Source organism: Alosa pseudoharengus, unplaced genomic scaffold (genome assembly GCF_046254945.1).
Source record: "Alosa pseudoharengus isolate Yale_2024_CS ecotype anadromous, Long Island Sound unplaced genomic scaffold, YU_APseudo_1.1 YU_APseudo_1.1_scf_22, whole genome shotgun sequence".
In the NCBI taxonomy this organism is placed as follows: domain Eukaryota; kingdom Metazoa; phylum Chordata; class Actinopteri; order Clupeiformes; family Clupeidae; genus Alosa; species Alosa pseudoharengus.
In genome coordinates this window covers 7,796,935-7,822,397 of record NW_027468680.1, presented here as the reverse complement: position 1 = coordinate 7,822,397, position 25,463 = coordinate 7,796,935, and the positions used below count along the sequence as shown (strand labels likewise).

Below are 25,463 nucleotides of genomic sequence, written 5' to 3'. Positions count from 1 at the left end.
TCTCCTCTCTCTCTCTCTCTCTCTCTCTCTCTCTGGGCTTGGATGAACTCTTTGCCTCTTTCCAAAGTAAAGAGGGCTAAAAACAAGAAATTCTAGACACCCCTAGCATCCCAAGGGCAGTCTGTGGGCTGATGGCTCTGGTTGGCTTGCTGGCTTGGCTCTCACAAACATATGTGCAATATGTGCTGCTGGACTACAAACAGCAGGCTTGTCGTGCCATACTACAGTAAATATCACTTGATACAACACATAGTAACACAATGCAATGGAAACAGGGCGTTGAGGGGGAAAAAGATACATCTGGAATTTGGATCCACTCTTAAAACCATTTAAGTGTCAAGAGGTTAATGTCACTAACGTCTAGCACCTAAAACCGCTTTTTATTATTATCCAGAGACCTCAGTAGCTGCTGCTCGGAGTGAGAGTCAGCTCTAACGCTCTGAAAGAGTTAATGAGGCATGCTGGGCAGAAGAGCCTATCGCAATTTTGAGAACTACTTAGCACTGCAATGTTAACTAGTAGATCACTCAGAGGCTATTAATTGTCTCGGGCAGTAAAAGGCGAGTCGACCATCTCCTTGAGTCCCGTGGACGAAACGTCGGAAATGGCAGGCCGCTGAGTTAAGGCAGGAGAGGGTCACCCACGCACGATTATTTGCACTTAAATGTTTTACTCTGGCTTGGACGAGCCATTAATTTAGTTACAGCACCTTAATAAATAGTTTGGTGTGTCACTCTCCTGTGAATTAGTAGCACTTTAGAGGCCCCATATTAGGACAATATCTTAAATGCAAGTGACAACTGATTAATTTAACCTCGAAATCCAGACATATACCATTAAGCTTTGTGAAAAACATTATGTGTGTTTTTGTGAAGGGTTGACACGATTTTGTCTCCTGAGGGATATTACCAGTTGTTTTAAACCCTGATCACAATACTGCTCTCTTAGAAGAGTGAACTGGCTTCTAGGGAAGCTCTCCATGACTTTTTTTTATTGAGGTTAACACTTCCACAGAGAAAGTTATGATTTAAGTTAAGAGTATTGATTTTATCTTGTTCCAACACATTTAATATAACAACTTGTTCATTCTCTAACTAGTCCTTGTGAATAATACAGTAGTCATGGTTGTCATAGTAATAGATGTTGTGGTAAATGTTTATGAATTTTCTTATAGTTTATGAGTCTTCTTATACACAGCTGTTAAAAGATGATACATGTACTTCGGGCAATGGTTTATAACATGAGAAACACTCTGTATCAACCAAAACCTTTACTTATTTGGTTTATGTAAGTGCTGTTTGGCCAAAACCTATTAGTGAATACTGAATAAACACAGTACATATTAAGTGAACTTGCATGGAGTACACACTCACTGATGTTTTTGGTGTTTGTTACATACGTTTTGAATATAATTTTTGGTATATTTTTTTAAGTCTAAATCAAATCTTAAAAGTGACTAAAATTATTTAATAATTGAACTAATAAGCTCCGATAGACTTAGCATCAGAACAAAGAGATGTTTGTCCTGTCAATCTCCGGCTTAAATCATTAAGTTGGTATATGAGTTGGTGGAGAGTACAGTAGTGACCTCATAAGGAAGAGACCGACGGATGGACGCGGACATCGAGGACGTGGCAGGATGATTAGGGGAGATTAGAGTCGGCGAGAGGTGCGGTACAGGGAGGAGGCTCAGCACATAACTGTCAGCATGCAATAATCAGGGAATTTCCTTAATCGTCTGGATGACATGTCTGAGTGATCTCATTAGGTCTAATACTGGGAACAATGACAGCAAGTCTTCCATGGTGCAGCGAAGGGGGGGGGGGCGGTGCACTGCCTATGTGCTAGCCACCAGACATCTAGATAAGTCTGTGGAAAGGAGACAGGCCCTTACGGTCCTCAAGGATGGGGGGCAGAGAGAGTCATAAGACGTTGCGAGTGTATTATAAGCGAGATAAAGGAGAGCTGGAAAAGTCTGGGGCCTATCGACCTGTTTGATCTACCTGAGCGAGCCCCAGGTAATGACAAGAGAACAGAGAATGTTATTTATAGTTCAGTGGCGTTGCAGCCAGAGCAGAGAGGAGCAGAGAGGAGAGGAGAGGAGAGGAGAGTGAAAACAACCTCTCAAAGAAAGCTTCCACATCGGCTCCCCAGGAACTATATAACCAGAGTGCACACAGACGGCCCCTCAATTTCCCACAAAACGCTGACAGAGAACGGAGCACAGACTAGAGGAGCATCACAGCTTTGCTCTTTTCCCTCTTTTTTCCACAATCTCTCTCTCACTCTCTCTTTCTCTGGTCTAGTGCAGTGCAGCCGTCTCCCCTTACTGCACCTGGGCTAAAAGGTTAATTCAATCATATGGATACTCAGCATGGCGAGGGAGGGCTTTCTGATTGGAGCTCAGGGGACCGAACCCTGAGCGCCTCTCATCTGAGCCGCTCTGATGACACTGCTGTAGGCTTCCTGTACTACTGCTGCTGCTGCGTATTCAGATGTGCCAGCAATTTGTGGCCACACACCTCACACACTGTTTCTAATTTCCTGAACATTTGATACTGTGAGGCAGTGAAATACTGTGGGGTATCGTGCTGCCCCATGTGACACACTCCCAATCAATGCGGCTACTCCGTCTGCTCAAACCATATTATTATCATAGCTTTTACTTGTCATCCTCTTCTTCTGGCTCAGTCAAAATGGCCGATTTGATGGCATACAGATGCCTCTGTATCCACCCCCCAATCCCCCAATCAAAAGAATGGCTGAATAACATCAGGGAATCTTTAAACAAATAAATAATGAAAGTGAGATCATAAGAATGCATTAGGCATCCGCGGCCATTGTTGTATATTCTTCATTCCTCTCATGCCCAGATGCCATCCACACAAACACACACAAAAACAGGAGAAAGAGTAAGGGGGGGGGGGGGTGCATATTCCCCCAGCGCTAATGGAGAGCTTCATTAATTAACGGACTGGTCCCGGCACATGGCTGGGTTAAACTGCGAGGGTCCATCTCAGGAGGTGCCGGCGGACGCTAAGGAGGCTGGGAGCAGTGCGGGGCGGTGCGGGGCGGCGAGCCTCGGCGGCCTGATTTGCATGCTATCTCTGTGGACAAAAGGCATAGATAATGCTAATGCAGGACTTCAATTCACCACCCTCAGCATTTGTGTGCAGGGGATGCAGCAAGACAGAGAGGCTTAGAAAATCAATGCGGCGAGGGGAAAAAAATCAAAAGCTGATGTCTAATTCAGTGCAATGGTCGCAGGAACTTGATGAAACTGCTGGCGATTTACATATCTTTCCCTTCTTTTCTGCCTAATCTCAGAGACTTTGCACACAGACTGTGCAATTCGTGGACTCTGATTTGAAATGTCTTTGTGAAACAGTATCTCTCATTGCCTGCATGGTGTCAGCATAGCACAATGCAGCTGCCTGTGCTTGAATGGAGAACCAAATTGAATCCAGTAACAGCTTGTCTTGTCTCCATGCTTTTACATGGCGAGGGCTTTAGCATTGTACCTTTGTCAATCACATGATGACTAGGAGTAGGCCTACTAATAGCCCTTCCTAGTACCACTTCTACTGGCATTCTATGCATAAGTGTTTTGAAATACAGCTGAATATGATAAAACAGAAAGAGCTGGTTTCTGTGAGTCATATATTTATCGTGAAAAGCCTGCTGGGCTGCTGGGGAAGAGCTGGCTCGGCTGTAGTTTATTGATTATTAGGCAAGTGCACTAATCTTCTTAAGGTCATTAAGTGTACTTAATTAAAAAGTGGTTAGACTGTCTTTGTTCACCAAAGCAATTGCAGCTGTTCAAATGTGATTAGTAGATAACAAACTTCTCTGAAATTATAAAGGCCATTTTTAATTTGTTTACATAATGTGAATGCATAAACACTATATCACTGTCAGGCTTCCTCAAGCTTCCCCTGCATCAGAGAGGGGGAAACAGCAAGAACTAATGTCCAGATTTATATTATCATATCCCACTGAAGTATTTCACATGTTTTTTTCAGTTTCAGTGGATTTCCTGGAGAGCATCCATAGTGAGTCTCTGTCATTTAATGAAATAGCAACTGGAATTGACATTTCATAGATGTTTTGTATACAATAGTAGCCTAGGCCTATGATGTTGTCCAACAACTGATAGAAAAACCATAAGAAGCCCCACTACTAGGCTACAAACAAATCAGATTACTTAGCATGTTGACAGACTTTTGTGCCTTGTCAAATTCTGTTTTGAAGAAATAACACTCAAATGAGGCCTATGGACCTATTTCCTGCATGGAAAATAGGCTACAAACAGCATAAATAAGGCTGCTTGGCTTTTCCAGCTAATACACACAGAAACAACATCAACATAAATAAATCTTTTCTTATTAGATCAAGATAATTCGTGCATTCAGTGAATGTACTGTTTACTACAAAGCCACAGGACCTCTCGGTTACAATCCTTTGTCCTCTTTTCTCCTCTCCGGTAGTCCAACACCTGAATGTGGACTCAATCCAGACCCAGGTTGCCTAGCGACGTCGAGTAGCGTTCCTGAACCTGGAGAGCCACTTGTTAGAGCGAGACGCGAGACTAACGTGAGGTAATACAATATGTGTCATCTCCGTCAGTCGACGGTGCGCAAACAAGACAAACAAAAGGATACTACGAAATTGCCAAGTTCTGGAATAACTGTATTGTGCACTAAATAAACCAGTGTTCAAACTGCGAGAGTGTTTTCATATTGACTAGCACAGACAAGTTCCCCCCACTTTGTCCCCAGCGCGCGCGTTAACCAGATGGCAAACTACTATAATCAGCTTTACAGAAATGCCGAGTGTCCGTGCGTCTCATGAAGACATCAAGGTAAGAAAACAAAATGGCTTTCTTGTCGGTGTTATTTTACCTTCAGAAACTTAGCATAATCCCTTGCATTAACATATTTTGTATTAAGATGATAACAGCGTTACCGAGATGTGGTGGGAATGAAACCGTGTTATTGCTGTGGGATAAAACTCGAGAGCTAGTAGCCTATCCCCCCTCCAGAGAACAACAACAACGTGTTGCATGTAGCTCATAGTGTATGCATGGATGTATCGTTATTTCCTCTGCCCTCATTTAATAACATAAACCCAGAACTTGATACATGTCTCAATCCTGAGTTTTTTTGTCGAAGTTAGTGGCTACTTTTTATACTTTTGGGGTACATCCTGCAGGTGATACATTATTAATAGAAATTGGGTTGAGCGCTATCGGGAAGATATCCCCGTGATGATGCCTGTGATAGTGCTATATGCAGCAGATTAATATTGGCAACATAATCACAAACAACTGGTTGTTTCTTCCTTGAATGTAAATGTGATATATTTTCTTCATGGATTCGTGGGTTGGAAAGACATAAAGGAATAGAAGCGTTTTTTTCCAGATGTTTCTTTTAAATGTATGTACCAAACCTGCCTTTAGTCCATCAATCAAGCATCCTTATGTGATAAAAATAAGTTTAACCCCCAGCAGTAGCAAACATATTTTTTCTTATCGAAATTCTGATTGTAAATAAACAAACTGATGCTAAAGTGTTTCCGTTCAGCCGACCCCTAGAAGCCTTAAGGCCATAAGTTGAAAGGTTCTTAAAGTTTTCCCCTTTCCCGGGAATCCTTTTAATGTTTGATTTTATTTTTTGTCCCTTTTCCCGCAGCCATCTCCTCGGGACTGTGGCCGGCCAAAATCCTAGCTATCATGTGAAAGTGTTGGCCTCCACCCGTCACTGTGCCATTAAGCTGTGCTGCCTTACCCAAGGCACCGGACTGTAAAAATGTCACCTCCAGTATGAGCACCATTACTTATTTAAGATCACTACATCAGGAGGCACCCCTGCTTCCAAGGATGTATTGGCCCTTGAGGCGACGGGGCGCCATGTTATTATTGTACGCCCTGGGGTCCTGCATCTACGCCAGCATCGTCGCCCCTCAGGGCCTCTTTCCCCGGCTGGAGAACATTGGGGCCTATAAACCCGTCCGAGTGGCGCCGGCGGCGTCCACGTGCGGCATGCCCGAGCGCAGTGCCTTCTGCCAGCCCGCCGTGACCCAGGAGAGTCTTCGGGCCTGTGCCCAGCAGTTCTGCGTCCAGGGGTGCCCGTACCGGTCGTCGGCGCCACGCTACGGCAGCCTCCTGCGGAACCTGGGCACCTGCATCAGTGAGGACGGACGCGATGTGCATCCAGGGGTCAGGCCCAGCGACGAGACCAGTCATATATTTCGTAACCACACTGACTGCTTCGCCTCCCCTCCAGTACCGGTCGTGGGTCCATCGGGCTCACTTACTTTAACAGTGTGGCTGAAACTGGAGGCGTCGTCTGAAATGTAAGTAGCCAAACTGCCAGACTTTCTCCTTCTCTCTCTCACTCTCTCTCACTCTCTCTCTCTCTCTCTCTCTCTCTCTCTCTCTCTCTCTCTCTTCCTCTGTCTTTCTTCCTGTGTCTTAAGAAAGCCAGAGGCATTGAAACGCTTTCTGACACTTAAAAGTGTTTAAAAGCATCCACTCGGTCAGATCGGTTTTACTGCGGGCCCTTGCCAGGAAATAGCTCTCAACACTACAATTGAATATGATCCTGCTTTGACACTCTAAGGCAAGACCTCGGGTGCCACCGTGGCGGGAACAAGACCTGTTTGAGGCTGTTCGCAGGCTCACTTTACCCAACAAGATCACCACTCACACTAATTTCACCAAGGTCTCTTTGTGGGGGTAGAGATGTTTTGTCCTGATTCTGCAGTCATTTTCCCCCTGCTGCACAAAGCAAAAAAGTCGCCCCTTTGTGCCCCGCCTGCCTGGTGGAATCTCTCCACGTCGGCCCGTGTTTGAAAGCTGATCTCCCTGGTACTACCAGCAATACTGATTGCAGACACTTTGTAGATTATATAAAATTAATAAGAGCGTCTTGGCTCACGCAGCCAGAACCACCTCACAGCTCCGCTGTCTCGCTCCTCTCTCCGCCCAGTGCACCGGCAGCTGTGTGAGGCCTGTTTAGATCAATGAAATGGAATTGCGAGTGTGTGCTTTTTCCGCCCAGTGCAGGGCGAACGGACGGACGCGCGAGCTCAAAGGCCACTTTGTTTTTTCCGGCGGTAGAGAAAATGATGTAGTTGAAAGTCAGAGAGGGGATGAAAGGCCTGGGAAAAGAAGGCTCCAGAAGAGCAACAACTGTTTCAGCATTTCATATCCACCGCAGACAATGAAAAGAGAGAGAGAGAGAAAGAGAGAGAGAGAGAGAGAGGGGGGGGGGCTGGGGGTGGGAGAGGAAAAGACTACACAAGTAGCTTGCGGGTCATTGTAGTGTCTGTGCAATTCAACATGATACTATACTATAAAACACGATAACCTGAATTATTTCTATGCCACATGAAAGTAAGTGCAAGTAAGTAAATTTCCCTTTTTGCGTTCAGGTACTCTGTTTTATGGTAATAAAAAGGATCACTTAGACTGTAGTTTTGAAACCTTTGCCCTTTCATGGTAAAAAACCAAAAGCCACATATGGTCCCTTGAGAAGTTTGGCCCAATTAGAATAAGCAGAGAGACGACGTTTTCGAAGTGTGTGTTGGAGTGTGAGGGCAGGCAAACGTTAAGCGCTGACATAACATGATTTATAGCATCTTTTGGCCCGTGTTCGTAAAAGGCTGCGTTTCCCATAAAATGTCACCAATGCTGTTTAATATGACAGTGCACAGGGTAACAGCACAGAGGAGGCCCGAGCAGGAGAAAACACCCAACATATGTTAAACTAATATGGCCGGCATAAATGTCAAATGAAATCATGACTTTCCTGTTGGGTCTTCATAAATAATCACTAATCTGCCTAACGCGCAGACCTGTCTGAGCGGAAGGGACAACTGCCAGTCCTCAGGTTGTCCGTACCTCTCTCGGGAATCAGCACTTTCTAATGCCATCATAACTCATGTCTCTGAAATTGAGAGAAGAGCTGCTGAACTACCCCTGGTCAGGCATCGACCTCTCCTGTCCCATGCTAAGTCAACTGCTCATATTTAACTTGTGTATGTAGTGTATATATAAAGCTATATGTACGTACTGTATATGAATGCACTATTGAATAATTTCCCTGTGGCTGGTATTTTTATACCTATTATGAAGAACTGCTCAGCTGGTAAACCAAGGAGCTAACATTGTCAGGCCCAACTGGTAAGCAAGGCCCTAATAGCCCCAAAAGTCATTTGTTTCAAAGCCAGAGAAGGCAGATGGAAATACATATATATAAATATATATATATATATATATATATATATATATATATATATATATATATGCCTGTACTACATCATAAGTCCCTTTGGATTTGGGTGCCTGCTAAATGAGTATAGCCATATCTATAACATGTTTTTAAGTAAGTACGTGAATATTGGCTGTAACCTCCCTCTGTTGCTCTGGCGTATCCAGGAGTCTAATAGAGAAGAGGGCCGAGGGGGAGCTGGTGTTCGGCGTCCGGGTCTCGGAGGAAAAGCTGGAGCTCCGGTACCGTCTTCCCAACGCTCCGGCGCTCGGCCTGGCCATGATGACCACGGGGCGCATCAACAAGCACGAGTGGACACACGTGGCCCTCCAGGTATGCATCTCTCCGCTGAGCCCAGTGCCAGCTGCTGCGGGGGCTGTTTGGGGCAGATGTTAAAGAAACCCCATGGAAGAATTGATATCTATGGGGCGGTGGTAGTGTAGTGGTTAAGGAGCTGGGCTAGCGTGCAGTAGCCTGAAAGTTGTCGGTTCAATTCCCGGCTTCCACCGTTGTGCCCTTGAGCGAGGCACTTTACCCCAAGTTGCTCCGGGGACAATGTGATCCCTTGTTATATAGCTGACATATGTAAGTCACTTTGGTCAAGAAGTGTCTGCTAAATGTAATGTAATCTAATGTATGCCCCTTGGCGTCAACATCTAACACATTTTAGCGATAAGACTGTATCCAGTTAGTCTAAAACCGACTAAAAGGGTCATAATCCCTACCGGGCTTTTTGGGTCAGATGTTAGGCAATAGTTCAGTCCCTCAGAAGGACCTACTCTTGTAGTGCCGTGGAGGATGTATTTACAGTGTTATTTACTGTTCAAATTTAAACCTCCTGAAACCGCTGAATCAAATGAATGTACCGTATGAATCAGATGAGCAAATCTGCTGTCTCTCTGGTGGTTCCTAGTGGCATCTGCTAAATACTGTATACATTAACTTTACTTTAACTTTAGTCAAAAAGGGCCTAGTATTGTGTCGTAGGCTTCATGATCTTAATTATGCATAGAATGTGTTTATGCTACATAATATTTATTATACATGTGTAAATATACATTGATGTGTAAATTTAAAACCAAAAAATACAATGTTTTATCCTTCTTGAGTGTAGAAACAAGAAACAAACAAGCACAACAACCTTCTGCATCAAAGAAACAAATGTGTTGCAACAGCAGTTGTGGTTTGGACAAGCCAGAAAAAGCCACAGGCTCCTGCCATCGGCTCTGGCTTTGATGAGGCCCGTTCATGCTTAATGGGCTGCTGCCGCTGGTATTGATATTAATATTGTATCCAGAATCCCACAGCAGGCTTTACACTGGACCTTGTGTCACAACACATTTTGGATCCGGAAAGATGCATGAATTGAAGGCGCTAATTATAGTGGTAAACATCTGCCTTCCTACAGCTGTAGGGGTGGGATGAAGTGTGTGCGTGTGTGTGTGTGTGTCTGTGTGTGTGTGCGTGTGTGCGTGTGCGTGTCTCTGTGTGAGTCTGTGTGTGTGTGTGTATGTGTGTGTGTGTCTCTCTGTGAGTATGTGTGTGTGTGTGTGTCTGTGTCTCGGTGTGAGTCTGTCTGTGTGTGTGTGAGTCTGTATGTGTGTGTGTGTGTGTGCAGGATGGATCCCACCTGGCCCTGTGTGTGCATCTATCACTGGTCTCCCTCCTCTCCGATGAGGAGTGCTGAGGGGCTGGAGTCATGGTATGCGGGTTATGGAGGCGGAATAGGCTGTTAGGCACGATGGATCGCTAACAAAGCTCATTTCAGCCCCCGCGGCCCCTTCATTTAAATTTATTTTCTCACCAAACACAGAAAGGTCAGGGCTAGGATGAGGAAACTATTGATCTGTGTGTTTTATTTTTCTTGTTTTTTTGTTTTTGTTTGTTTTTTTTTCGTTTACCGGCAGGTATTTCCCAGACTAGACCTGCGTCTGGCTCTAATTTGGCCCGGCTCTGTAACAGAGTCGGACTCGGTCGCAATATGAGTTATTTATTCTCTCTTCCTCCGGCTGCCAGTGTTTTTCCCTAGCTAATCAAGATTTTTAAGCCCCTTCTCTCCCCCGTGTGGATGGATATTGGAAAAGACCATTTGTAAGAGCCAAATGTGAAGAAATGAAAAGAGAAAATAGGGTGGATAGACTCTGCCATCACAGGTATCGAAGGCAACGGGAGTGCTATGCCTTTGAAGAGCATTATCTTGCAATAGCAGTGATTATTCTGGCTTTAAATTGCAATCATTCAGGTTATGAATAGCAGGTTGACTTCAGAGGCAGAAAACATTATCATGATAATGAGATCCTTCCCGCAAATTCACAGGTAATATGCTCCAGCTCTGTGACAGCCATAGAGGGGCTGCAGGGCCCGTCCCGTCTGCCCATTAGGCGCCGCTGCAGCTGTCTGGCGATATGCCTGCCTCAAAATTAGCCTATTTTCAGTCATTAACCCTTTTTGGTGTTTCTTACCTGAGGGTCAGAATGAAAGGGACTGCCACAGAGATCCATGCACATCATTCATTGCCCAGGGCATCTGCAGTCATTATATCTTTAGCCCTGAGTTGCTTTAGGCTGGGTAAATTGGTCTCCATAATCATGTTTCCTAGAATTGTGTTTGGCATTGAAGAATGTATTGGCATTTGAGTGTAAAAGTGAATTATTTGTCAGACGGGGTGAAGAGCACACTGAGCCTCTCACCTGGAACAAACCAGACCAGGCGGTTCTAATACATCTCAGTGGGAAGCTACACCAGGCGCGTAACTAAAGCGTTCCGTTCGCGTTGCATCTGCTGCAACAATTAGCTTCCACTGTAATCAATGGAAGTAGCTACACCAGACGTGATAGCGGCGCGTACGTTAGAAAAAAATAGACCAATCTTCTAAAAAGTTTTAAACAGAATGCTTGGTGTAGCTTCCCACTCAGAGGTAACTATTACTGATGTTACTTTACATAGAAAATCTGGCCTGAAAATCATAATACACAAAACATCCTCTTCTATTCTCTCATCTGCTCAAAAACTATACATCAAATGGCAGTTCTCCCCCCCCCCCCCCCCCCCACTAAAGCCCTCTTCTTTAACGCTGCAACAGTTTTGTCAGAATCAAGCGATGAAATAATCGAGCCTGCTGACAAGCAATCGTCTCTCCGAGTTCAATTCCAGTCATCACCTCAGCCTGCCGCATCTTAAAGGCAGAGTGATGAAAAAAAGAAAGGTAGTCAAAAGGAATAGAACATTACAGTGTTTAGAAGGGGCCCGTGGGATGGGAGGGCAAAGCAAAGGGAAGGCCTGATCAGTGGATGCTTGTCCATTGTCATTATAATAACGCCCGTGAAAAGCTGCCGAAAGAAGCAGCCAGTGGAACACATAATCGGGGAGAATGATATCCCTTTCAAGCGGGCTGCTGCGATGCCAATGAGAAGTGACGGTAGGCACCTCCAGAATGTTTGTAGCGTGGCTTATTGTTGGTAATTTGTCTCTCTGCAGAGACCAGCTGTAATTGAGATCAAGACAAGTCGCGAGTGGCGTGGGACTTGAGAGGGGGAAGGAGCCTCGCCTCGTTTTTTTCTCTTCTTTTTCTTCTCTCTCTTTCTGTTTCTCCCTTTCATATTCTCTCTCTCGCTCTCTCCCCCTTCCTCTCTCTCTCTCTCTCTCTCTCTCTCTCTCTCTCTCTCTCCGTTTTTCCGTCAGTTCAAACCTGGGCTCCTGTTCTGGGGAGGAGGAAAGCGCTGACGAGCTGTGGCAGGTCCCTGTTCATAAAGCGGATCGGTGGAGGCAAAGCTGAAAATGTAAATGTTAAAGTAGCAGAGGAGTAAATCCCCTCAGGGGCCCACCGGCTCTCCCCCAGCTTTAAGAAATCAGCATTATCATATCAATACATGTCAGGAAGGAGTCATTTACTTGTCATGACAAAATTTTACCCACTGTATAAATCTTTAAAATACCCTCGTTCTTTCAAGTCGAGAGATTGGGATTCTTTTGATGTAACAGGGCTTCCTTGGTATTGAAGTCTACATTACTGTACCTCTGCAGTGTCTTGTCCAGTGGCCGTGTATCTGTTACACGGAGCCCTGTTTAGTCGACTCTCCCTTTCAGATCTCGTGTTTCGTTGCCATGTGAAAAAAAAAAAAAACATGCTTGCACACTATGGATGTTGAAAGGGTGAATTACCTGTTCAATGTAGAGACTTGTTAGACACGGTGCCTCTGGGGTTAACATTAAATAATCTGACAAGAAAAGCACATTATTAGATTTTCCCTCCGAGGAGAGGCATATTCTTGTACTTTTCAGGTTAGTAGTTTTATTACAAAGGCATTGAGATACAAAGTACATGCTTTAGAGTCGACGGATGCCAAGAGCATACATTTCAAAGGATCCGATTTCTCTTGGTGCTACATCTGCATCTGTTGTGAATGGCTTGCAGTCTGCTGTAAGGGCTTTGGGACAATACTGTCTGGGTCTTTTGGCAGCAGATACTGTATGTTGTCTTTGGCTGCCTCAACTTCAGAGAATCACCACAAACCACAAGTTAATGAAAATTTTCACGCACAATTAACGCTTCCATGAGGGGTCTAGGCACTGGCCCTGGCAGTTTGATCCCACCGAGTCTCACAGAAGCCGAGGCTGCCCCTCTCTCTCTCTCTCTCTCTCTCTCTCTTTCTCTCTCTCTCTCTCTCTCTCTCTTGTTCTCTCGGGACATTTGTTTTGGCTATGATTCGCAGAGTCTTGAGCCCTTAACCCGAATGTGCACATGCCTCATCACCTCCTCTGAACTCCCTACCACCCCCCCCCCCCCCATCACACACACACACACATACACACACACGCTGCCCAGTGAAAAGTAGGCCAGTGAGCCCGGTGGCCCCAGCCCCCTCCAGCCAAATGAGAATGGTGTCTGGAGGAGGCCATGGCTGGCCGGGGCTGTGCGGAGGTCTCGGCCGCTAATAGACATGCTCAGATGGGAGCGCTCTGGAGGAGAGAGGTTCATGCTCTCATCATTCAGCCAGGCTGGCACGAGATGAGACGAGTCGAGACGAGACGAAATGCGGCAGCAGACTCAATCAGCTGCAGGCCGGAGAGACGCCGAGTCGGAAAAACGCGTCCGGACCACTTAAAGCCAATCCTGGTGTTCGTGCACAGTTCTGGCTTTGTAAATGCCACAACAAACGTAAACACAGATAAACATAAATAAACATAAATAAGTCCAGCCTGTCTGCGCATCGATCCTGGAGCATGGGAGGAGAGATGCGTAATTTGAGCTCAAATGACTATGTAATACTACACGCCCAAAATGCATCAGTTCTGTATTTATTTAATTCTAGCATTCTTGTCTAGTCTAAACTTATGTTCTAGTATATACAGTAGATAGATAGATAGATACTTATATATATACCTAGCAAAGTAGCTACTGCAAAAGCATGCAAAAACCTTGCAGATCCAGTTTGCAGATATAAAAGTTTGTTAACTTGCTAACTTAACTATCCTCGTTTGGTGAAATTGTTGGAATGCTGTGAAGGCCTGTCCTTCTTTATCGCAGTATGTTGTCCTGGACCACAGAGATACATAGTGCATATCCTGGATGACCAGTGGGAATGACAGGTGTGATTATCTATCCTTTACATGACCAGATTCCACCAGAATAAATTATTTTGAAGATACAAAAAATATTTTCTCAAAAAAACATGCCTCAGAAAGGGCTACATTATTACACAGCGTTACCTTAAGGTCCAAATTAAACTGCTGCCCTCTCGTTTCAAGTAGGTTATAGACCCTTTCAGCAACATAAACAAAAACAATGCTAGAACGTTCTATTTTGTTCCCAATCTACTTCCGCTTCATTAAGATAACATATGGAATGTTAAAACGGAAGCCTTGTGGGAACAACTATGATGCTGATAATGGAACTCTCTTGAAACGGTCAGTATCTTCATGCTTTTGCCTTTTGCCCTCGGCCTCCTAGATTCTATACACTGTACTCCCTAGATACAGTGCCAGCTGCCCCTGGGTGGAGTGTGGCCCGGACCTGGGCCGTAACCGTGCCGTAGTCTGCTGTGATCCGCGGCCCTTGGCGGTGCCCTGTAGCTCTCCTGTAATATAAATATGGTGTTAGAACATTTTCAGCCGGTATCAGTCAGACGACCCGGGAAGCTGGCAGACGCTCAGGTAACCTTTCCGAGGCGTGTGTGGCACCTGGGGTGATGGAGACTGATTGGCACCGTAAATGAAGGTGAAGCAAGGTGAGTCGAGGCAAGGAGAGTGCCCACCTTTATGCCAGCCTGCTGCCCACCAAAGGAGGAGCTGATAGATGGGTATAAATCTACCCTAACGTGCCAAGCGGAATTTAAAGTAAGAACGGAGTTGTTGATGGGCATAGGCTGCTTCGGGCTTTTTAACATATCAATGATTCGCAAAAAATGTTTTAGAAATGGATACTACTCGAAAGATTCTTTGTGAAATGAAGTTTTTTTTTTTTTTAAATAGTGACACTTAGAAATATAAACAGCTGTAGGCAATGAGGGAAGGATGTGCTTCAAAGCTTTATTTCTTTTGTAGGGGGAAATTATCCATAGGCTATTCAGGGTTCAAGCAGGCTAGTGAAGTGTTTTTTTTCCTCCCTTGTGGTTGCAAGAGGCTTTTTAAAACCACACTTGATCGTCTCTCTCTCTCTCACACACACACACACACACACACACACACACACACACACACGATGGGATGTACGGGATTAATGATGAACCACTGTGCGGCATTTAATCTGGCCTGCTGAAGCCTTTATTGTGTGTTTCAGCACATCAATGTCAGGTAGAATTAAACGTCCACCAAGAGATGGGGCTTCCTTGGCAAGTTTCTCCAAAGTGTTTCTTCAAATTAAAGTCAAAGAAAATCAGCTCTCTCATACATAAATCAAGTCCGGCAACGTCGAGCAGCGAAGAGGCCCTGAAAACTGGTAATGGCCATAACTTGATATGAGGAATTTCACCGTAAATTATGTCTCTCCGTCGAGCCCTGAGTAATGGTGACAGACTGGCCTGTATGGCTGGGAGGTGTGTAGCGCGCAGCGAAGAGTGATCTGGAAATCGCAAGCCCTGATCAGACATATCAAATGCATTGTGCAGCCAAAGCAAGCCAGCTAATCTGTCATAGCTGCAGGGGTTGCAGGCTGTGCAGATGTGGTGAAGCTGATTGTGTCGCTTCGGTTTAGCTGCGCGTCGTCCTTCCGCCTGGTTAGCATGTGTTTATTGCTGGTGAAAGGCACAAGCGGGGCGGGCGAGGGTGGAGAGGGGGGGTGAAGACTGTAGTACGTCATCCTGTCCTCAGCATGACGGCCTGTCGTGAGATGGATGGGCACTGTGTGGCTCTTTGCCCCTACATCTGCAATCGGTGGAGTGAACAGCAAAGTCGTGCGGATTGCACTCACGGCCAGTACATAAATAAAAGACGGGAAGGTGCATATTCAGACACCCGCAAGCGCGCGTTTCAGGGGAGATTTAGAATAAACAGCGATTCATCAAGTGTAAACACTAGATTTACAGTGTGTTGCATCAATTAGGCTGTGCATTTTTGTGAAAATGGTCTGTGAAATATGACACCGTTAGATGAAAGCAACGTAAATTTAGTTTTGTGCATTAACGTTTCAGCTTGTTGAGGCTGTTTTACTTGACGACAAATCACTCATTCTGTAATTTAAAAAATTATACAGGAGCAATTCAAAAGATAAGTCGTGCAACATAAAAATTAGATCACATAAATTACTGCATGCTGATTATCTCTCATCTCATCTTCAAAAACTCTCCCTGAAACTGCTGTGTGGCCGCTCTGGAGTTTCTCGGCCTGTTTGGGCATAACTCCCATACGTCTCAGGGCGGGCCTTGGAGCACGGGCCCCTATTCCTGCTGCAGAGCTCCCAGCCTGCCTTCACAACACTGCCTCGATCCTTAGAGACAGTTCTATCCAATGGGATTCCTCCGGGTTATAGACACTGACGTAGTGGTGTTCTTTTATAGCCGGAGATATAGGGAGGTGATTGGCTTCAAGCAAGAGGGGCGGGAGGTTACAGGAAGCTTTTTAAATAGAGTAACGGTCGTCTCGTTTCAGCAGTTGGATAGCTGGCTGCTCTTTTTAACCCCCACCGCCGCCACCCACGCTTGATTAATGGCATCCATGACAATTAAATCCATTAGGACGTTTTGCACTTGTAAATTTTCGCGCAATGTTTTAATCATCGGAGGGCCACTCAGCTGGCCAGTGTAGGACCTTGAAATTGTTATGGGGAAGGTACTCGATTTAATGAGGGCCAACATTTTTCACTAATATTGCCCACTGCCCACCCAGGCCGGCCGAGGGGCTAGGGAAGAGGAAAGAGAAGGGGGGTGGAAAAAAATAATAATAAAAGAAACGATATGGACTCGCGAGCGACACAGCCCCGGAGCATCACACCTTGTTAGCGAAAAAATGATTTCGACTCCTCTCTGTCATAAGGAGGAGAAGAGAAAGAAGAAGGGAGGGAAGGGAAAAAAAAGAAGAGAGAGAGAGGTAGAGCAGCGGATATGCTTCCTGCTTAAAGAAAAGTCTGCAAAGAGTTATCGCCTTTATTAAAGCGCTGACACCCAGCCTTATGTATTTCCAGCTTGGTCGCTCCGTGCACAGACAATTTTCTTTTCTTAAATAAACTGTCATGCTAGTGCTAATATATAGCTGTAGAACTCATAGCGGCAGAAATTCCGGGGGCTGATATAAAACATGTATATGTTAGATTGGTAATTGTATCTTTAGTGTATTTGAGTAGAACAAATGTGTTTCTCTCATGGCTGTGTTAATGTGATAAAGGAAAAATTGGCCGTTCATCAGGCCCCTTGTGCTACACGGGGGGACAGGGAGACAGAGAGAGAGACAGAGAGAGAGAGAGGGAGGGAGGGAGGGAGGGAGGGGGAGAGGAGCAGCAGGCGTAGCCTAGGCCCCCATCTCCTCTACAGCATCAATACCAAACCAACAAGCGCCCTTTTCCCTCCTCCTCCTCCTCCTCCTCCTCCTCCTCCTCTCTCCCAGACAGTTATATTTCACATGTCACAGGGATTGGCCCCAGTGTATTATAACACATGTGATAATGTAACAAATTACAAATAGGAAAACATTTTTGCTTCATTTAAATGATAAGAGTCAGTCTTTGCAGGGGCCTGAGCTTGAGCCATAAATAATACATCTGGCGTGTGCGTGTGTGTGTGTGTGTGCGTGTGTGTGTGTGTGTGTATCCTGGGCCGATAGACGAGGCCCCGCGCCAGCAGGTATCAAGCCCTCTGTTAAAATGAAGGGGGATTGCTTTGCCTGATACCCTCATCCTTAGTGGAATATTTCTAGGGCCTTTGACAGCTTCTCTAGCCCTGAAATGGAAAGTGTTTTATCATGGAATGGTTTGTCACTCAGAGACAGCCACTGGCAGACTTGCCCCGGGGGGTGGGGTGGGGTGAGGGGCACGGGGGGATTGGGGGGGGTCATGTTGTAGTGTATGCCCTTTTTTATGAGCCGGGGTCAACACAAGCGGGGTAGCATTGTTTTGTGCTAAAAGAGAGTATATTGTGTGTGTGTGTGTGTGTGTGTGTGTGTGTGTGTGTGTGCGTTTTTATCTGAGGAAACTAATCAAGAATGTGTGTATGTGTGCGTGTGTGTGTGTGTGTGTGTGTGTGTGTGTCTGTGTGTGTGTGTGTGTGTGTGTGTGTGCGCGCGCGTGTGTGTGCATACGTGTGTGTGTGTTTTATCTGAGGCATCTAATCAAGTGTGTGTGTGTGTGTGTGTGTGTGTTTGTGTGTGTGCGCGCCTGTGTGTGTGTGCAGGCTGTAATCAGGTGTGTGAAGTGTTTATGTGGGGGCTGGTTGTGGTCTGATCTCTGCACCCTATTCCCCTGTCTCTGCGGATCATTTTGCAGTATGCTTTTCCATGCGAGGAAATAACAATAAAAAGAAATGGACTACCAGGAGAAGTTATGTTTCTGCTCCGTCAGTGAACTCCTGTGTGAGGTGGTAGTGAACTTCAGGGGTAACACGGCCTCTGCCAAAGTGCTAAAACCTGCCCACAGGACACAGAAGCAGTTTGTTTTAATCCTGCCACAACGAGTGGCATTAGCTTTGAGTGCCGGTTCAACACTCACCCACCCAAAGCTTTTTTTTTTCTTTCTTTTTGCCCTGCCCGCACCTTTGCTTCTTCAGCCCACTAGATGGAATTTCTCTCTCTTTAATGTCAGGTGATTGGGTTTCTGTCTTGGCTTCAGGTGGGTCCTTGCGAGGTTAAAGTCGTGGGAAAGGGGAGTATGCTGATGTGTGTGTGTGTGTGTGTGTGTGTGTGTGTGTGGGGTGGGGGGGGTGCCAGTGGCGCGCCGTGTGCCGCCAGTCGTGCCTCGCCGGTGCCCGTGCGAGCGGGTCCCACGCCGCAACCCCCCATTCAGCTGGGCGACGCGCTCCACTTATTGCCCTGAATGAGAGGAGACTACAGTGGCAAAGAGCAGGCCGTGTAGTGACGAGCCGTGTCACAAAAGGGCGAACAGAGCGGCTGTGTGTTCGCGCAGCTGATTCGATCAGCGCCCGCTCGATAGCAAAAAGGTCAAGCCACTACGGCGGCGCAAGTATGAAAAGCCAACTTCTTCCAGTGAATGCATTCAAAGCCGCTCCCTATGGGAAGAGGCCCAAAGGGGTGCATTTACTTTTGCATCCATGACATGCTGGCCAAAGGCCTGGATGTCATTACCTAAGACCTTACATACATCCCCCTACAGCACGGGGCTTTGTTAATTTCATTATACAGGTCAACCATGTTTTTTTTTTTTTGCTCTCTTCCTTTCCTCCTTCATTTTGAAAGAGGAGAGCTTTTAATATGTCAGCACTTCCTGATTAGTTTGTGGGGGCTAAACGCGCTCAGGTACAGCTAGTTATTAATCTGGTCTTATGACTCTCTTATGGGGCTCCATACCTGAGTCTCACGTTGCCGTCAGCTGATACCCTCATCACGGGCCGCTATCAGGGGCATCAGGGCCGCATGTCACAAGACCACCTCGTGCAGCAGGAGGATATGGGGACGTGTGAGGCCTATGGACTGTCAGATGTATTTTTTTTATGTTAACACAACACCAGTAGGAGTGTTTTGGCGAAGGATGATGTGATTCAGCTGTGCTGTCCTTAGATGACCTATGAAGTACTAGGATATTGTGCTATATATTACGGTATATTTGGATTATTCTTTGGTGAAATGATATACCAGTCGAGAGTACACTCAGTACATAGTGTATGTCTCAGAAAGTATAGTTACTTAAAGCAATTTATTTACTGCTCCATGCTATTCATCTCTTCTTTAAGGCATTTGAATAACTCTCGAAAAGTCCCACCATTTTGGCCATATTCACAACTTTATTATTTTTTTTAAGGAAGTCTCATTTCATCCTCCAAGCTATTTGACATTCAGATGCAGACAATGTCAGCATAGACATCCATTTCAAACGGCCTGGAAATGAATGATTTGAACGCTCAAGAGACTATTGTGCTCTGAGTTTCCAGCTCTCTCTCTCTCTCTTCAGGCGAGAGGAGAGGCAGCCATTTGCAGTGACTTGAAGTGCTCTTGGAAAATCCCTTAGCCGCTCACTCTCCCTCTGTGTCGTTCAGCAGACATTAACTGCACAGCCGTCTGTTGATTTTTGAGTGCATTACTCATGTGCTTCAATCTTGCTTCGGCCCAACTGCAATACAGCAAGACACACACACACACACACACACACACACACACACAGACACACACAGACACACTCATATGTATATATATATGTATGCCCTGACTCAAAAAATAAATACTGTCATAAAGCGTTCGTAAAAGCAACAGTAACTGGAAATGGCAGTGAAGGAATAACCCCCCCCCCCCCCAAAAAAAAACAAAAAAAACAAAAACCGGAGAAAGGCCAACAATGGGGGAGCGGTGGAGCCAGTTCAAAGGGGTGGGAGTGGGCTAAATGGGATGAAGCACTTCAGAATTCATTTACATCATCCTGACACCGCCTCAGATCTCCTGCAGCAAGTCATTGACTGGTGCTGAGATTCGGAGCTGGTCTCCTCTCCTCGCCTCTCCGCTCCTCTCTTCAATCAGCCGTCATGAAAGTCTGCAGCCTAAGTATCCTCCAGGCAGCCAGGCAGCCAGTTGTCTACTGTTGCCTTCATCCTAAAGGATTTCTCTCTCCCCCCCCCCCCCTCTCTCTCTCTCTCTCTCTCTCTCTTTTCCCCTCTCTCTCTCCCTCTGTCTTTTTTTTCAGCCGAGCTAGTTTTATTTCAATTCACCTTTTTCAACTTTTTTTTTGGAAAGGCAGGCTGCGACAGAACGTACAAATGTGGGGATGATGGAGGAGGTTTTTTTTTATCTAAGAGAAGTGGCAAACATTCGGCAGACGAGGGAAAAGCTCACTGAATTTTTATTTAGTGAGGCTTGTAGTGTGTGTGTGTGTGTGTGTGTGTGTGTGTGTGTATGTGTCTATATTTTCCCTCTGATGTGTGGGTTTTGAATTCAATATTCATCATTTGTTGCAGGCATTTTGGTCAACAGGAAGCCGGTGTATAATTGAAATGTTGCCAGAGGCTGTTTGAGGGCAGGAAATGAACTGGAAGATTATCCCGCGGATAACTTACATTCGCTTGTTATTTTTAAAATGGCAGACAGTGCACTTGCACTGTGGGAGTTCAAGTGTGACAGTGGTAGTTCCCGTGCCCATGTCTCTCTCTCTCTCTCTCTCTCTCTCTCTCTCTCTCTGTCTGTGTGTGTGTGACTGACTAGCGTACCCTCTAACGACGTGTGTCATGACACATACTGTTTGACAGGACAGTAGCTTGTTCTCTCCACCCGCAGGTGCACGGGACGAGTGTCAGCCTCTTCTTGAATGGCCTGGAGGAGGACAGCACAGCCTTTGACACACATTCTCTGCTCGCCCCAATCACGGACATCATAACTGACAGTGCTGTGCGGATTGGCCAGGGCTCAAATGGTAACTCCTCGTCATGTCAAAGCCTATTCCCTGTCAAATACTGTGCAGTGTGCAGTTTTTTTTTTCCTATTGTGCATGTTTTTTTTTGTGTTGCTTTTGATATCACATTTTTTAACCACATTCATCCTTCACAGCAGGAATTGATTTCACTTATTCACGATCACTTGGCTCCGTTACATGTATGAATCTGATAATAATGGGTCAAGTTTATGGTCATCGGAAGAGCTTTCATCACAGAAATATGTGAAAGCCAGACATTAATCTGTGGAGGCATTCATCTGGGTCAGAGGTGACCATATGGGCTCAACTAATCTGCTCCTAAATGAAATGAGATGGGATTTACATAAGACTGAAAGACAGACAGACACACACTCACACACACACACACACACACACACATTTAAATAAACATCCTGTGGACGTCAGCACAGACATGACTGGACAGGAACACCGTGTTAATGTTATAGAATGTTTTATTGAGAATTCTAGAACAGTAGCAGTTTCCTTTCATCCTTTCTACCAGCTTCCCAGAGCATCTAACTCCCCCAGTCGTTTCACCCTGATCAAACTCCTGGTTTGATTGGTTTTGTCTGGCGAAGGGTTATATGCAGTGTTTTGTCTACTTCAGGTTTATCTGGTTTCAGCTGATGGTGGGTAATGTACGTTAGTGATTCTCTCTGTTCTGCTACCATGCCCTGGTTTACAGTCTCGGAGAATGGCTTTGCTGTGCAAAATGGCTCCAAATGTCATTTCAAACATGGCTCATAAAACCAGCGCTGAAGCTGGCTGCCTGGGCAAATGAAGATGTACTGAGCCCGGCGAGTCTGTGCAACGTGAAGCCTGCAGTTGTCCTAATCACATTGTCACTCGGAGAGTACCCTGATCTAAAGCCTGGAGGTTCTGGCTTTTATGTGTAACCAAAACAAGAATGGGAACAAAGGAACCAAACAAAGGCGGAGGAAAACTTCCTTCCCTCGGCTTTCCCTTGGTTTACCTTTTCAAATGGGCTTTCAAACGGCCAGTTCATTTCACAGGGTGAATCCTCTCTGCTCACCAGATCACAGCGAGAATGTAATCAAGCCTTGCGCGTATAATATAGCCTGACAGGAAGGCCCATCTCTGAATCTCTCGGCGGCTAGCATGCAGCTGGGTTTATAATGCTTCGCGCCAGGGCTTTCATTAAAGCCTGCAGCTGATTATAATTCTATGAGGGGAGCCTTATCTGGATGTGTTCATGGGCCATCACGTCTGGAGAAGGCACCATGCTGCATAGCCATTGAGCAGGATTATTGGTGACAGGGAACTGTAAATAAGTGTAACAGATACCCCCCTTTCTTGGTGTGCGTCTCTTTAGGCCGCGTAAAAGACACAGATAAGGTAATCCAGTGCTTGCTATGGATTGTGCAAACTGTCCTCAATAGACGCCATTGACATTTCTTTTTTACCAGGGTCAAATCAATTCATTGGAAGGATGCAGGATTTCAGATTTTATCCTGTCACGCTCACCAACAGGTCAGTGGAATGGCCTCGCGGCCACAATAACCTCACACACACAAACACACACACACACACACACACACACACACACACACACACACACACCGCAACACTAAACACAGACATAACATCGTTATCGTCCAGACACAACACAAACACGAGGTGCTCCACAGAGCCGTGGCACCCAACGGTATGGCCAGTATTTTCTCATTAAAATCAATGGTCAGGTGGCCAGAGCACCCTATTGTTTGCTTTTTATTGGATGCCTTGTATTGAGTGCCGTCTCTGTTGGTAGTTAAACCAAAAACCCCATGGCTGACAACAGCACACTGACCCCCACACATAGATTGGGTTTGTGTAGTTAAACTCCTATACCATGGAGCTTCCAATACTTCCTTTTCTATAAAATTGTACGTTGGATTGTTTTACATAAAAACAAGTAAATGTTTATCAATTTATCAAAATAACAAAATAATTAAAACATATATATATATATATATATATATATATATATATATATATATATATATATATATATATATATATATCTTAGATGATGTATCGTGGAGTGTGTGTGTGTGTGGGGGGGGGGGGTATGCACAGGTGTCTTGGTGCTTGCATGTGTGCATCGATGGTGTGTTTTGGTGTGTGCGTGTACTGTATTGACAACCTTGGCATGTTTTGGAATGATTGTGTGTGTGTGTGTGTGTGTGTGTGTGTGTGTGTGTGTGTGTGTGTACTGTATCGATGACCTTGGTGTGTTTTTTGGTGTGTGTGTGTGTGTATGTGCTGATGACCTTGGTGTGTTCCTCAGAGAGATCATGGAGGTGTTCACAGGTCAGCTCCCACACCTCCACGCGCAGACTGAGTGTCGCTGTCCGCCCAGCCACCCCAGAGTGCACCCCCTAGTGGAGAGGTACTGCATCCCCAACGGCGAGGAGGACACCACCACCAACAGAGTGCTGCGCCTCAACCTGGACGCCCACCCGCTCAGCTACATTAACGACAATGACATTGGCACCGCCTGGATCTCACACGTCTTCACCAGGTCCGAGCTGATGGACCAAGGTGTCACACTGACCTTCGACCTGGAGAACGGACAGTATCAGGTAACACTCCAAAGTAGCACCAAGTAAATCTCTAGAATGGTGCCAGGTAAGATTCCAGAACAGAGCCAGGGAAGATTCCAGAAAAAAAAAGCAGCGCATAAAAGTGCGCTGACACTTTCTGTCACTTACCCACACACACCAGTGCCAAAGTGTGCCACCCAGTTCGCAGTCATAGGTCATGGGTTAAGGTCATCGGTTCAATAGTCATATTAGTTAGCAGTTTATTTAATTGCTACTGTAGGCCAACCAATAAAGCAAAGTTACAACAAGTCTCCAAAGTCATTGGTACAATTGGTACACACTTGCGGGTGAAAAGAAAACTGTACAGGATAAGTTGCTGTTGGAATATACTGTATGTGTACAGTGGGCCAGATCTGGCTGGCTGGGACAATCTATCCTCCAGACGTCCTGTATGTTTTGTTGATTAAATCTGCGTTATTGCTCCATGACTGCCTCTGCATTGGCTCTCCCATAGCGTACGGTTCTGTCTTTGATTCCGAGCCAGTGTAGGATTTCTCCCGTGTGCCTCTGAGCGAGCGGGCACGAGAAAGAACCACTTAACGTTCCGCTCATCCCACAGCACATATAGCACCACTGATGTAATACAACGGCAACAAGCGCAAATTCAGATCAAACACGTCACATTGAGTGAGGAGGAACAAAAGCTGGGCGCATTGACATGCTGATTGTCTTCTCTCCATGACTGGGCTTCCGTGGCAGCCGAGAGAGAGAGAGAGAGAGAAAGAGAGAGAGAGAGAGAGAGAGAGAGAGAGGAAGACGAGCGAGCTGAGCTTTTCTTCTCTGCCCCCCCGCTGTGACAAGGCTTCTGTTTCAGACTCCGCTCTGCGCCATACGGCTCCGCGCTAGCTGTCAGGATTTGCTTGAGCAGCGTACCCGTGGAAGAGCTACAGTACTGTACTGCGCAGAGCTCATGGGCCTGGCCTGAGTCATCCCTGTGTGTGTGTGTGTGTGTCTGTATGTGTCTGTTTGTGTGTGTGTGTGTCAGTGTGTCTGTGTGTCCTCAAGGCAAGGCAAACAGAGAGAGAGACGAGAGAGAGATGCAGTATTCAGCGTTTCGTCTGTTTGTTGATTCCGAGGGTATTTGCGGACCGAAATGGCGGCAGCTTTCAGAAACTAATCCCCTCTCCATTTCTTTTGATGGGTACACTTATCTAATTTAGTGTATTTATGTTATACTTTTGTTTAATGTGTGTTGAAAGTTCGTAATGTTACTAATCATGCTTATGTCGGTTTTATTCCTTTGAGGTAGGCATTACAAAAGACAATAGAATTAAATGAAATACGTAAGTGGTTTACCTTTACCACTGGAATCATGTCAGAAATGTGTCAGAAAGGATTTATTTAGAAATTGTAGGTACACTGCATAGTGTTGTTGCAGCCAGCTTCAGTCTCAGTTTAACAGCAGGCATCTGCACCACATCCTTCTGAAACACAATGCAGATTATCATAGCATGGGCAACATTTTGTGTTTCCTTGTATTCTCTTTTTTTTCCTTCTTGTGGATTTGTAGTCTTCTTTGGGAGACATTGAGCCTTAAGAGCCGTAAGGCTTCTTTTCCGGAGCTCTTGG

General features: G+C 45.6%; 1 protein-coding gene across 1 annotated transcript in view; it reads left to right on the top strand.

The window, feature by feature from the left end:
• The first annotated feature begins 5,821 nt into the window (after positions 1–5,821).
• The window catches only part of ush2a (Usher syndrome 2A (autosomal recessive, mild)), a 319,377-nt gene continuing 299,735 nt past the window's right edge, over positions 5,822–25,463 (top strand). Inside the window, exons 1-5 of the mRNA XM_076300107.1 lie at positions 5,822–6,354; positions 8,441–8,606; positions 21,132–21,267; positions 22,716–22,779; positions 23,579–23,873. Of these exons, the coding sequence (XP_076156222.1) occupies positions 5,822–6,354; positions 8,441–8,606; positions 21,132–21,267; positions 22,716–22,779; positions 23,579–23,873 (1,194 nt within the window). The remainder of the gene's footprint in view (positions 6,355–8,440; positions 8,607–21,131; positions 21,268–22,715; positions 22,780–23,578; positions 23,874–25,463) is intronic.